Source organism: Microcaecilia unicolor, chromosome 3, assembly GCF_901765095.1.
Source record: "Microcaecilia unicolor chromosome 3, aMicUni1.1, whole genome shotgun sequence".
NCBI classification, from domain to species: domain Eukaryota; kingdom Metazoa; phylum Chordata; class Amphibia; order Gymnophiona; family Siphonopidae; genus Microcaecilia; species Microcaecilia unicolor.
Genome location: NC_044033.1, coordinates 429,788,579 through 429,803,411, shown reverse-complemented (window position 1 = coordinate 429,803,411; position 14,833 = coordinate 429,788,579). Strand labels below are relative to the sequence as shown.

Here is a 14,833-nt window from a genome sequence, read left to right as displayed (position 1 = left end):
GTATAACTAAATTTGACTAAGCAAACAAAGCGTAAGTCTGAACTGCGCCCTATGGTGTGTAAACAGGTAATAAAGTGCAGAAGGTTGAGTTGGTGGCAAATTTTGCACATTTATGGCCATTTAGATTTTGATACTGTGTGTTGATTGCCATGGGCAAACGTGTTATCATATCTTAGCTAATAAGCCTAACTGTATTACATTGGCCTCAAACTTATTACGCAATAATAAGAACCATCCGACCAAGTAACAAATAAATTACACACCTTTCCAAGGAGCCTAGATGCGAATACAATTCTGCCTCCAGGCAGGGGAACTCATCCTACATAATTATACAGGAAGAATCGGCTGTAAATATACCTACCTTGCCAAGAAATGATGGGAGAGAAATTCATTGAGAAAACTCATTTTACAGCTCAAGCCCAAAACTGCCAACATGCAATTCACTCACATGCCAAAATCTTTCAACAGAACAGGGCACTAGAATAAGCCTTTTAAACACGTACCATTAATAGGAAAAAAAAAGCACTAACCAAGGGGAGGCAGACAATTAATAAATAAATACAATCAAACCCTACTACTACTAGCAAAAAATAAATTGCCTACAGAAAGGAAACAGAATGGCCCAGGAGACTGTTACATCTGACAGCTCTTAGCGTTGAGTCAGCTGAACAGCAGCATCTCAACAAAGCACCACTTTCCAAATGCGGAGGGATATCTCGCCTCGTTTACCCTTATGCTGGCTCAAAGGGGAAGCTTGCAAAAAGGGAATGTAAGAATTACAACAAGAAAAAAAAAAAGAATGAGAGAAAGACAGGGAGCCTCGTGAGCTCATAAGCCCTTGGAATGTAGGATTCTTTTATTGACAGCTGGACCAACCAATAACACATGGGCACACCGGGAAATGGGTGGGTCTTGTCCTTAGGCAAGCTAGTGTGCAGAGCAGGGAAGGCTCAGTTATCCTTAGCAGAGGAGGTTGGTGTAAATGAGCTGCTGACAGTCAGTGGTGAGGGAGGTAGACTCGGAGATTCCTGGCCACGTAAGTACTATCAGTACATCTTGGGAGATGATGTCTTATTGAAAGGGATCGGCTTGGCCATCCCATTTTTTTGCTACCTCTGCAAAAAAAAAAAAATAATAATTTTCCTAAAATATTTATTTTACGGAATCTACAATTCCTCCTTTCTCCTCTTTGTAAGACAATCATCTCAAAACTTACCCCAGAAGCCATTAGAATTCTGCAGTATTTTTTCTGTTGTATTTTTGCATTGCCAATTACAGAGAAGGCCCTACAAGAAGAGCCCGTACCGTGGAAATCTGAAACCATTGATATTTCCTTGTCCTTGTTTGCACTTTTTTTAAAGCAAGCATTGCGGATTTTGTACGCCTCTTTTTGTGCAAAATGTTTATGGATTGACTTTTTCCCCTTGATTGCAAGTATTCATATTTGTGATTTAAGAGCTCAGATCGCTATAAGTGAAATGCTTTGTGGTTATTTTTTTGTTTAATTTGTGCACGGCATTTGGTATCACAGAAGGTCCAACGCCATCTACAGTTAAAACCTCTGCAACTTTTTTGTTCCATTACAGTATGCAGCTGTAAATCCGGACAAAAGTACGAGCATTTTTCGCTCTTTTTATTCGTATAGAGTTTGATTTCCTTGGCACTCTAAAAGCACAAAGGAAAAAAAAAACCCAGTTCAATCTATTCTTGGTTCGTCTGTCTTTTTTTTTTTTTTCCTCTTGTTCCATTCGTTTGTAGCAGCAGCTGCTGCTCATTGAAGTCACAGGACTGAACCCTCAGCATTTTAATTCTGGAATTTGTTTTACAAAAAGAAACTAACAATTTAGAGCAGCATCTTTTAATCTTGCCAAGCACCAGCACTCTACTTAGCAATCTGAACAACTCAAAGAATTCCTGTCTGTGATATTGTTACACGGGACTCTCCGCCTTGAAAGCCGAACGCATGCAAGTCATATTTTCCCCCCTTTTGTGCAGACAATAGAGACGCTATTGTTTAATTAGAATTCTAGGATTCTGCACAAAGACGTACCTCTCGCTGGACTTGCAGTGGTTGCTGACTATCACCGCTGGAGTTCTGTTGTTCTCCCATCCTCATGAACATACAAAGGTCAAACCCCATTACTATAACACGTTATGGGAGATCGCGGAACAAAACACAGGATTTTGAAGAGTTACTGTCTTTGAGGTCCACTGAGTCAAGCCAAAGCTTTAGTCCCAACCTCGGTTCCCCAAGTCCACCAGAGACTCCCAATTCATCGCATTGCGTTTCCTGCATTGGAAAATACTTATTGTTGGAGCTTCTGGAAGGAGACCACGTTTTCCGTGCCGTGCATTTGCACAGTGGTGAAGAGCTCGTGTGCAAGGTAAATCGCTTTCCCTTGTTTTTGTTAATAAAACCCACTCATTTTCCTATGCCATTGCATGAAAAATGCTTATAATACGTTTTCATTATGCATTAAGCCAGTATTTTATTGTGGCCTCCAAACAGATCACAGGGAACCGAGTTATAATATATATCTTTTATATATATTTATGTTACACAAAATCAATGTGGTATAAAACGTTGAGATGTTATGGTGTGGTTTGTTTTTGAGTTTCCCATTCTTTCTCAAAATAGAACAGGGAATCCCTTGCTAATTTTTAAGCTGCTGACGACTCCCTGTTGCAGCCATTGTTCTTGGAAACGTGCAGGTGTACAGATAGCTTTGCTCATTTAAAACCGGGAAGGCATTGAGGTCAGCATACTGTGCATTGATTCTCGGCCCTTTTTCTCTCTTACACACACACACACACGTTCCACACTCCTCCCAGGAAATAATTTGAAAACTGTCTTTGTGTCCTTTGTTGCAAGAACAGACTGCAGATTTATAGTATGCAGACTGACTTTCAGACTATTAAAAAACCGAGGGTATGGATCATTCCCATCCCTGCACTTTTTGTTGAAACCAGTGTGGAGGAGGTTCTGCACTGTACAAATGCTTAGACTATCTCTTGCCTTAAAATTGCTTGTTCCTCTGGTGGTTTAAATAGCAAAGTTCATCAGTGTCACCAGAGAACGATGGTTCTATGCATTTTATTTAAACCATTTGATCAGGGCTTCCTTTAATGCTGATTAGGTCACATCAATTTTGTTTGCAGCTGTTTTAAAGTTGGGTTGAAAGGAAAATGTATATGCTGCCATAGGTTATGAATGAGTCATGTAACATGCCCCCCCCCCCTCTCCCTTGTGTTTGTGTGGTTGCAACCACACCCTTGTTTAATATCCCTTGGTTTGATGTTGCCTTTTCCTAACCTATTCAGCCTTCCTCCCCTCTCCCACTGAACACAATGCTAGCTGCAGGTTTTAAGGGTGCAGGTCTCTTTATTTTTAGCTGTTGTCTGTATTTTTTTCTTTATTACTTCTGTTAAAACTAGTAATTGTTATCATCCTTCATTATTCCAATCCAGCCCCCTCCCCCTTTTAACTTGGAGAAAATCTGTTTTACTGACTGGCAACAACAAATAAATCTAAGTAGTTTTGGTTTTGTTTTCTACTGGAAAAGATGACATCCTAAAACTACCATATTCTTCCCTCCCTAGTCCACCTGCCTTTCTTTTTTGTTATTCTTGAAATTTAACAGGGTGAAGTGGTTTGGCAGCAGGACAATTGTATAAAACGTTCATTTTTCTTAACCAGTAGGGAATCATTTCCTGACTGAGGGCCCTAATCACAAAGCTTACTATGCTGGGAACATTTGCTTTAGACTGGTTGTTGACAGTCTTAAGCAAATGTTATTTAGGACACCTTTTACCAAACTGTGGTAAAAGGGGTCCAGCAGTAGCGTCAGCGTATGGTTTCGCTGTGCGCCAAGGTCCCCTTTTACCTCAGCAGGTAAAATAGTTTTTTTTTAAAGGGAAATGGGCTTGTGGTAAGTGAACCACTTGACATGCGTATCTCCCGAGGGAGACCCTTGCCACCACCCTTACCATTTAGGAGGCGTTAAGGGCTCCCGTACTACCCTGGCGGTAACCAGATAAGCCTCCGGTGCCAAAGAAATAAAGATGCATTTTCCAGCACCGGAGTTGGCTTGTGGCAGAGGCCAGGATTACTGCCAGGCTCCTACATTAGGCCTGACTGCTGCGCACCAATGCGTCGGTAGTCCTGCTGCTCTTTAGTAAAAAGGCCCCTTAGTGGTTAATGCACAAAGGGGATTTCCGTGGCTGGAAGATGTGCTGTTAGCGGCCACTGAGAACCTCATGCAAATGTATTACAATGAGCTCATTAGTATTCTAATGAGCACTCCAGCAATGCACAGCTCCAGAACGCAAAGTTTTAAGGAGCTAATTTTATTTATTTATCTGTTACATTTGTATCCCACATTTTCTCATCTATTTGCAGGCTCAATGTATGGCTGCTCTGGAGCTGTCGGAGTGGAGGGAAACACAAACAGGCAGCTGCAAAGGCGTGACCCCTCCCAAATCTCTTAAAGATTCTCTGGTGGTTCAGTGGACCCCGCACCCCCCAAGCAACAGTTCCCTGGTTAACCTCAGACCCACCTCCTAGTCTTACCAAGCTAAGTCACCCTGGTGGTCCAGTGGATCCACCCCTCCCCCGGCCCGCTTGCACCTACCCCTGCACTCCCCCCAGCAAAGATCTACCTGGTGGTCTAGTGACCCCCCCCCCCCCTCTTCTACCCTTGAAAGGTTGGAGGCAGGAGGACAGGGGCAACACCTCTTCCCTCCTGCCTCTGGGCCTGCATGGAACAAAATGGCGGCACCCAGCCCCTGCCCAGTGCATTTTGGGATGCACTAGGTGGGGCTAAGCACCATATAAGGAGTTCTTTCCCTTACATGGTGCTTAGCCCTGTCCAATTCATCACAGAATGCACCGGGCAGGGGTTGGGCATTGCCATTTTGCTCCCGGCAGGCTCAGAGGCCCTCCTGCCTCCAACCTTTTAAGGTATGGAAGAGGGAGGAGATGGGGTGACTAGACTACCAGGTAGATCTTTGCTGGGGGGGAGAAGGTGCGGGAGGGCCATATCTACTGGATCACTAGGGTGATTTTATTTGGTGGGGGGTGGGAGGGGTTGTGAGGTGTAAAAGACCACCAGGGCTTTTATGCTTGGGGAGGAGATGCAGGTGAGTCAGGGTCCACCAGACCACCAGGGCTTTTATGCTTGGGGATCTGGGAGGGGATGCAGGTGGTTCAGGGTCCACTGCACCACCAGGGAAGTTTTGTTCTGAGAGGTGTGCAGGGGTGCTCCTGGGGTGGGGCGAGGCAGTCCACTGGAACGCTAGGGATTTTCAGCAAGCTGCAAGCTGTGAAATGCATTTGACACCGTCAAATCCCAAACAGCTACAGATGCACAAAGGGGGATCCGTGCATCTCATTTGCATGCAATCCCCTTCGTGCATTTTTTCGCTGTTCATGCTTGGTAATTTTTTCCTGTGACACCCGTATTTAATGGGTGCTGCTGGGCATTAGCCCCAAAGTTGCAATCCAGCCACCTAAGTGGTGATGCAAGACTGAATGAAAGCATACCTAAAAAGAGCAAACAAAGGGGGAAGAAGCACAGATGGTAGTGGGCACCTCCTCTTTTGGCAAGGTGGTGGGGGAGGTGGCACCCTAGCTTGGGTTGCCTAGCAAGAGCTACATTTTCCCAGAGCTCAGTAATCATTGCAGCTGGAGCCCAAAGATACAAGTTACCACCTTAAGCCCTAGAATAAGGAATGTTGGTAGCTGTAGGGGACTGGTTTGGGGGAGTGGAGAGAACTGGTAGTGGAGAGAAATGTGTGTGTGTGTTACCACCCACTATATTTTGTTTTGCTTTTTACATCCATGGTAATTTGTGCTGAGTTGAGAACCTTTAATCATTCTGAAGAAATTTATGAATGGACTAGGATAAAAGGCCCGTTTCTGAAACCAATGAAATGGGTGCTAGCAAGGTATTGCCTTTCTGCAATTAATGTTGCAGGGCCGTTCCCTCCCTCCGAGTTGCAGGGCCGTTCCCTCCCTCCGTCCCTCCGAGTTGCAGGGCCGTCTCCCCCTTCCCTCCCTCCCAGTTCCAGGGTCTCCCCTCCCTCCAAGTGCCAGGGTCCCCCTTCCCTCCAAGTTCCAGGGTTCCCCCTCTTCCTCCCTCCGAGTTCCAGGGTCCTCCCCGCCTCCCTCTGAGTTCCAGGGTCCTCCTCCCCCCTCCCTCCCTCCCTAGTTGTGTGTTGGAGGACGTTTGTTAGGGAGGCTGCAAGTTGAGTTCTGGGTGTGTGTTTGCAGCACCATTATGATCCAGTACTTTTGTGGGTGTGTGTAACTTGGAGAGAGGTTGGTTGAGGTGCTGGGGACGTTGGGACAGTGGGTAGTTTTGTCTCGGAGGGCGTTTGTTAGGGAGGCTGCAACTGTGTTTCTGGGTGTCTGTTTGCGCCGTCACATACCGAGAGCAGGAGCATGGGCATCCAAATAGTATTCTCCTTCCAGCAATGTTCCTCGAAACCCCCTGCTGCAGAGAAAGTGAGCTCATTCTCCTCCATTGATCCCATGCAGTTGCTCGTGATTCGGCCTGTCCTTTTATGTTAAATTGTACAGCGCTGCGTAACCCTAGCAGCGCTATAGAAATGTTAAGTAGTAGTAGTAGTAGTAGTGATTGGTCCGTCATGCGTCTGACGTCTCCTTCCGTTGCCTGGCAACGGTTCGGCGATTCCTTCATTGTCAGCTGCTGATACTCCTTACTTTTTTCATGCCAATCGTTCTCATAGGTCCGTGATGCGTCTGACGTCACGTTTTGTGGCGTAGCAACGGGTGAGCGATGCGATTCGGTGAGTGTCAGTGTTCCGCCCTCGACGTCATCACATTGTGATGCGAGGGTGGGGCAGACACTCATGGGAAAACAGCGATCTACACAACTACAAACTTAGAACTTGGAGGCTTCAGGCTTCCGGCTTCATTAGAACGTTGGAGGTGCGTTTTATATAGAGAGATAAAGTAGTTCAGGGCACCAGTCAGCTTCTGAGGCGGGAAAATTAAATTCAGCTCTGGTCACACACCTCTCTCTTTTAATCAGCCACTTCTGATTATATTCCAGCCCCAAGCAGTGTCTGCACCCACTAAAACTACCTTTACAAGTTAATAACTTAGTGTCATTCTAACAGATTTTTCATGATCATCATACAGCATATAATTATACATTCACAATCCCAGACCAACCAATAAAACTTCCCTAACAAGGGGTGCAGAGTAGAAGTACAATGCTATGCCCATAGTCACACTGAAGGTCCATCTAGCCCAGTATCCTGCTTCCAACAATCCAGGTCCCAAGTAGCTGGCAGAACCCCAAAGAATAGCAAGGCTCTATGCTTCTGCCCCAGGGATAAGTCATGGCTTTTCCCATGTCCTCCTTAATAGCAGTTTATGGGCTTTTCCTCCAGGAACTTGTCCAAACCTTTTATAGGCCCAGATATGCTCACTGTCTTTACCAAGACCTCCAGCAATGAGTTCCAGAAGTTAAATATTCATTGAGTGAAAAAATATTATCTTCTATTTAGAGGCCAAGCAAATTTCAGTTTCAGCATCAAAACTGGACAGAAATCCTTTTTCTGCCCCGTTTTGGTTTCGGTAGGGTTACCATATGTCCAGATTTCCCCAAACATGTCCTCCTTTTCGGGGGTCTGGACATTTTTTTCCCAGCCAGCCCGTTTGTCCGGGTTTCTGGGCTTGCGGAAAGGTGGGCGGGATTACCTTCTCTCCTCTCCCCAGCCTACCGTAGCTGGTGGTCTAATGAACTCTTCGGGGCAGGAAAGAACCCCACTCTTTCCTGCCCGCTGCCGCTGACCTCCCCACTACCTCCGCTTCTTGACAGTGGTGCTGAGACTTCAAGCAGAAGCCTCTCAAGCGTCTGGCGAGGCCACTGAAGTCTCTGCTACTCATGAATGTTTGCTTTTTTGGAAATCTACATCTTTTCTAAATATGTGTTTAGACTACGGGAGAAAATGCATTTCTGTTACTTTTACCAGTATTTTCACTGCTTATAGAATCTGGCTTTCTTGGGGGGATCAAGATGAATTTGCGGTTGGGTCGGGGTGGCATTTTTTTATGTCCTTTTTTTTTTTTTTTTTTGTCTCCACAAAGATGATAACTGTAGGTTTTGGTCAAAAAGTTATTTTAATTTTTAGCCATGTTTATGGTTTCAGTGGAAGTCAAACATTTTATGTTTTGTTCCCCCCCCCCCCCCCCAGGCCTATCTTACAATCCATGGTAGTCTAGGGATGTAGTTGGAGCAGGAGCGATCCCCAGTTACTCCTGCCTAGGGTTACCATATGTCCGGGTTTTCCCGGACATGTCCTGTTTTTGAGGGCAACGTTGGGAGTCTGGGCAGGTTTCCCAGTTTGGTCACATGACCTGCACCGCAACAGTATGGTCAGGGCTGGCGCAACTTCCTTCCTGCTGCCCTGCGTTTAAAACTTTTATTTTACTTCAAGTCGTGGAGGCGGCGGCAGTGAAAGCAGCAGGCTCGCCTCCAGCCTTCCCTTCCCTCTCAGTGTCCCGCCCTCCTCTGATGTAATTTCTTGTTTCCACGAGGGAAGGGAAGGCTGGAGGCGAGTCTGCTGCATTCACTGCCGACGCCGTCATGACTTGAGGTAAAATAAAAAGATTTAAACGCAGGGCGGCAGGAAGGAAAAGGGGGATGTTGTGGGAGAAGAGGGCAAGCAGGTGGGGCTGGGGCTGAAAAGGGGGGCAAGTGGGGGCTGGGGCAAGTCGCTGGATGTGGATGGGAGGGGAGGGCAGAGGAGAGAGGAGAAATCACTGGACATGGAGAGGAGGGCAGAGGAGAATCGCTGGGCATGGGTGGGAGAGGAAAGAGGAGATATCGCTGGACATGGAGGGGAGGGCAGGGGAGAGAGAAGAAATGCTGGACATGGACAAAGGGAAGGGAGGAAAGAGGAAGTAGATGCACATGGATGGAGGGGAGAAGGGAGAGAAGAGAGGAGAAATGCTGGACATGGATGGAGGGGAGGGAAGACAGAGGAGGAGATGGACATGGATGGAGGGGAGAGAGGAAAAATTCTGGACATGATGGAGGGGAGGGAAGACAGAGGAAAGTAAACAAATAAATGGAAAGGAAGCCCTGGAAATGGAGTTAAGAGAACAGATAGCAGCAGAATCAGAGAGTGGGACCAACATGATCAGAAAAACAGTCATCAGACAAAAAAGGTAGAAAAAAATTATTTTGTTTTCATTTTAGTGTTTGGAATATGTCCAATTTGAGAATTTACATCCGATGTCTTATTTTGCAGTGTATAGCAGTGTGCTTCTGTTTTTCTGGTATTGTGCTGCATGCAGAGCCTAGCTTCTTAGGATTTTATGTTAATTTTTGAAGAATTTGAAGAGGGGCCATCACTTGTTTTGCATGTGTGACTGCAAGGCCAAGTGTCTGAGTAAGGATCTGTTTGTTAGGTTCTGAGTAGGGTTACCATATGTCCAGTTTTACCCGGACATGTCCTCTTGAGGACACAGCCGGGCAACCAGGCGAGTTTTGCCAGTTTGTCTGGATTTGTGGACAAATGGGCAGGCGGGCGGGCCTAGGGGTGTCCAATCCTCATTTCCCCTTACCTTACTGTACTGCCCTGGTGGTCTAGTGACTTCTTTGGGACAAAAAAGAGCCCCCCTGTTTCGTGCCCGGAGTGGCTGCAGACTGTCTCTTTCTGCCTCCGGTCTGGCACCAATTCAGAATGACCACTGAGAGTTCAAGCGGCAGCCTTGCGAGACTTACGCAGAAGTCTTGCAAGGTCACTCTCAGCAGCCATTTTGAATCAGTGCCGGTACGGGAGGCAGCAAGACAGTCTGCAGCCACTTTGGGCAGGAAAGAGGGGGCTCTTTCCTGCCTGGAAGAGGTCACTAGACCACCAGGGCAGTACAGTAACGGGAGGGGGATAGGATACCCTTAGGTGGTGTGATAGAGGGGCGGAGTGGGGTGTGAAGGGGCAGGGCAGGGGTGTGGCGGGGCAGGTCATGTGTCCTCTTTTTTTTTGGGGGGGGGGAGCAAATATGGTAACCCTACTCCTGACCTTTCTGCTCTGCTCTCAAAATGGCTGCTGTGACTGGAGCATTGCTCCTGCCCTGACTACACAACTAGAACACCAGGGATTGTGAGGTAGTCCTGGGGGGGGGGGGGGGGGGGGGGGGGGGGGGTGCTATATTGCAATTGCAAGTAAAGCATTTATGGCTTTGAACAATAGTTTGTATGGTAAATAGAGTGCTCCAAATAAGTGCTTTTAATACAGAATTTTAGCAGGAATTTGTCTGTAAATTTAGGATGATAAGCTCCTTAGGAATTAGCCACTCTATGGAGTCATGACTTCAGCAGACCCACCGAGTATGGTGCAAAGTCAACCACTGTAAAAGCACTGTGGCTTCCAATTTCAGTTTTCATTAGCTGTAGTCCATGTGTATGGAGGTTATTTTGTTGGAGGTAAAATACGGTCTTTCATTATTTAAATTATTATATTCTGGTCTGGATACTGTGGGTTTAGCACAGGGATGCAGATTGCAAGCTTTGACAAACCCTAAGTGCCATCACTGGTTCACATTCATACAAACAAACTTAAGGGTTTTTTTGTGTGGAGTTTGCTTTTTTAATTTTATTTTTATTGAATTTCAAATTACATTCCAAGGAATATTTCACTTGAACAGAAAATAAGAAAAAAATACTACAGGAAAATCAAACTTTTAAGTTAAAGAAAAAGAGAAATAAATTCTCCTAAATGAACACAGTCTAGGACATAGTGGGAGAAGAGTCAATAGAAATTTAAATAGAAAACCAGAGAGAGCAAGGGAAGGAAAAGATAAAAGAAAAATTCAGCCCCTCCCCCTTAACCTGTCCTTTTTATCCAAAGAAATTAGTACAACAGACAGAGGTTCACATAAATTAACTATCTAGAGTCCTTTGCACCTCAATGGCAATGTCTCAAAACATGTGACTGTGAAGTAAAGTGTACCCAAGGGTGCCCAGGAAGCTGAGAACAGCCCAAAGACCACAGAAGCATGCTCTGCCTTTATAGGACAGGCACATGGTGTCTATGAGGTCCCTGTGGCCTCCCAGGCATCCATTCAGTACCTGCAGAGGAAAATGTATAGCCTCAGGCACAAAATGTATAGTGCTATATATCTTGCACAAGCCACATAGCTGTAGACATCTTGTGGTGGTGGTGTTAAATGTTTAGTCCCTATTTGTAGCAGAAAAGGTCTAGCTCCATGCTGTACATGGACTACCCATACTGGCAACAACCTGGACAGCCCTGTGCCTGTGGGTTCTGCTACCACCTATATATACTGCAGCCACTACTGAGCTCTCATATTCACATGCAAGATGGAGGCCAGGAGGAAGAGAAACTTTTCTGAAAAAGAGTCTCACTGGCTTATCCTCCTGGTTTATGAAAATGAGGAAAGGATGTACAGGGATGACAGGCAGAGGATACAGCCCCAGGCCACAGTTGCATAGATGTGGCACGAGATCCGGACCACCCTGGTAAGGTGAGCAAACAGTCTGGAGAACACCCCCCCCCCCCCTCTGAACAGAACAAGCTATATAGCTACCACTCATGATCTTCACACATGTACCCTGCTGCTTACAATGATGGTCAAATCATAGGAGCCAACTTTTCAAAATTATTGGGGGTGCTAAGCCCAATGGAAATAACCCATCCCTGGACACATACAAGGAATTTTCTCAATATTGGGGGTGCTCAACACCCACAGCACCCACAGAGTCAACTCCTATGGGTCAAATCACAGTGCTAGGGTACATTGAAGAGCATGCCAGGGTACACATGTTGCCCAGAGCACCTAACAAGTACAAGACTAGTACGCTAATTGGCTCCCCCATCCCAAGAGACCTGTAGAGCTCCATTTACCTGTCCCAGTGGCGAAAAACACCACAATACACATGTTAAACTACTACATTAACCACCCCCCACCAAAAAAACAAAATCTAGCTTTATGTCAGCGCTTATTCCCCTCCCCACCCACCTTCCCCCCTCCCAACCAGGGAATGTGTTGATTCTACAGCGCTGTCAACCAACAATGGTCAAACAGCAGTGTGTCACCCACATCAGGCCCAATACAGGAAGCATAAACACAATACACACACCCATGTGCCCAATAAGAGTGGGTGGACGCCAGGCTCTTCTGATACCCTAGATCTGCCCATGACCCCTACCGAGGGACAACAAACTGTGACATAGAAGTGATGCTTACACATCAGTGCTTATAATGGAATCAAGTGTCTTGCATCTCCTCATATCTTACAAGTACTTTGAAGTGTACCGGAGGCATACAAGTCCTGTTTCTGGGCCATATGGAGTACAAACCCTTGGCTGGTGTAGAGGATGAAGAATCATGTCCAGCAGTGGAGAGGTATGAGCCATTGAACAGCACAGCAGCATTGCCTCCCTCCCATCTCCCCCATAATCTCAACATCCGCTACATGCAGATGCTGCCTACACATGTCCACTGAGATAAGGAAAATCATACTGTCTCACACCTCCACATCCCTGCACTCAAGATATGTGTGCTACACCCCATGGGACAACCGTGCATATGTCTGTACCAGCCAGAAACAGATGTGATGGTTATACCCAATGTCCAGGGCATTATGTTGATACATGGGTACCATTGTCTCCCATATAATAGGTCCCTGAAACAAACTTTCCTCACCCCTCTAGCACACAAACCTATGTTGTAGATGGCAACCTCCCGGCACATGGCTGTGGCTCAACTCATCTTGCTCCCTTTGGAACAGGAAGTTGACATGGGGGATGGGGCGGAACCAGGGGCGTATCTGCATGGGGCCATAGGGGCCTGGGCCCCCGCAGATTTCGCCCTGGCCCCCCTCCCCGCCGTCAACCCTCTCCTGCTGCTTACTTTTGCTGGTGGGGGGCCCCACGTCAGACTCCGAACTGGATTCAACGAATCAGCACTGCAGCGTTACTTCCTTGCAGCATGGCCACGGAGGAAGACGAAATTTGAAGACTGCGGGTCGGACCTCGGCTGGCGGGGGTTGGGGGCCCCCCGCCAGCAAAAGTAAGCAGCGGGGGAGGGTTGACGGCGGGGAGGGGGGTGGAGAGAGGCGGGGGGGGGGGGGGGGGGGCAAAAATGTGCCCCCCCCCTCTGGCTCTGGCCCCCCCTACCGCCGGATTCCAGATACGCCCCTGGGCGGAACCAGAGAAGCCAGCAACTACACGCATAGAGGCTGTGGCCTGGTGTGTACTTTATGTTGTTCTACCCCTGCAGCTGCTGGTCTTCAGAAGCAGCAATGGTGGTGGAGGTGGCAGCAGGAGGGAGGAGGGAAAGGTATGGTTGTGACTGCTGGAAACCTATATTCACAATGTCAGTAAATAAAAACAAAAAAAAACGCTGACTTTTCTTTTGCTGGTTTTAAGGCTCTGCCAGTAGCCATCATGGCTAATAAAAACCAACAAGACTGGATGAAAATCAGTTGGTACCCTACCCCCATTCTCTCCCCTTCATTTTTGCACATTATTACGTCTCATCATAGGGGTACTTCTGCGGGAAGGATTGTGCCTGGGCATGCGCTCAAGGCACAATCCTCCCGCAGAAATTGTTTGACAGGTCTGGGATTTTCTCCCTTATTTGTCAAACCTAAGCATGCCTCTCCCCCCCCCCCCCCTGAAAACACAAGGCCTTGAGGTCTGGTGGACCTCCAGCCCCCTCCCCACAAATACTAAAGATCCGTGGTGGTCCAGTGGGACTGCTGTTTCCTCCCCTCCTCAACAGTAAAAAAAAATGACCTGGTGGCAAGACTTCTATGGTCTGTGTCCTGAAAATGGCAGATACAATCAAGGTATACACAAGAAGTAGCACATATGAGTTTATATTATTGGGCAGACTAGATGGACCGTGCAGGTCTTTTTCTGCCGTCATCTACTATGTTACTATATGTTACTATGGAACATTGGGACCGTATTCCTCCCCAACCCCCCGCAACACTGAATAAAATGGCCTGGACCACTAGCCCTCCTACCTGACCCCCCCCCCCCCCCCCCCGGCAGCCTACCTTGTCCATAGTTGGAGGAGGGAGAAACTAGCACTCCTTCCATCCTCTTCAGGTGCCTCCTCAAAATGGTGCCCGGTATATCCTGGTATGCGCTGGGTGGGGTTTAACTTCCATATGAAGGTTAAGTCCTGCCCAGCATATCCCAGGATGCACCAGGCAGGGCACCGCCATTTTGAGGAGAAACCCGAAGAGGAGGGAGGGAGTGGTTGTCCCTCCTCCGACTGTGGACAACGTAGGCAGCGGGGGGGGGGGGGGGGGGTGCAGGATGCTGGGAGGGAAAGAAGGCTAGTGGTCTCACGGGACCACCAGGCCATTTTTTTCAATGTTTTGGGGGGGGGGGGGGGGGAGAGTAGCAGTCCCACTGAAGTACCAGGGTTTAGTGTTTGAGGGTATACGGGCTTAGGTTTGCCAGGTCCGGGAGAAAATCCCAGACCTGTCAAACCTCTTCAGTGTGTCTCCCCCCATTCCTCCCTTGCTGGCAAACCCTAATGCCAGATCCGAGCTGGCGTAAGGTTTGCAGCGGGTGCAGTGCCATGTTTGGCACATTGCCTGATGATTATTAGGGAGGAATGCGTGAGATCCTTGTATGCATTTGTGTGTAATTTGCGATCGGTTCTGATTCTGGGGCGCAGGCAAACGCGGGTGCTAATCTGGCGCTAATAGCCTCCAGCTCCCGCTTTTGCTTCGGCTCAACGGGGCCCCAGACCACTGTGAGCAGTAGCCAGTTTAGCTACTGTCAAGGAACAAGACAATGCTGAAACCTAGGGGGT

General features: G+C 47.4%; 1 protein-coding gene across 1 annotated transcript in view; it reads left to right on the top strand.

Moving 5' to 3' along the window:
* The first annotated feature begins 987 nt into the window (after nt 1-987).
* The window catches only part of TRIB2 (tribbles pseudokinase 2), an 80,800-nt gene continuing 66,954 nt past the window's right edge, over nt 988-14,833 (top strand). The window contains exon 1 of the mRNA XM_030198852.1: nt 988-2,384. Within this exon, the coding sequence (XP_030054712.1) occupies nt 2,115-2,384 (270 nt within the window). The 5' untranslated portion in view covers nt 988-2,114. The remainder of the gene's footprint in view (nt 2,385-14,833) is intronic.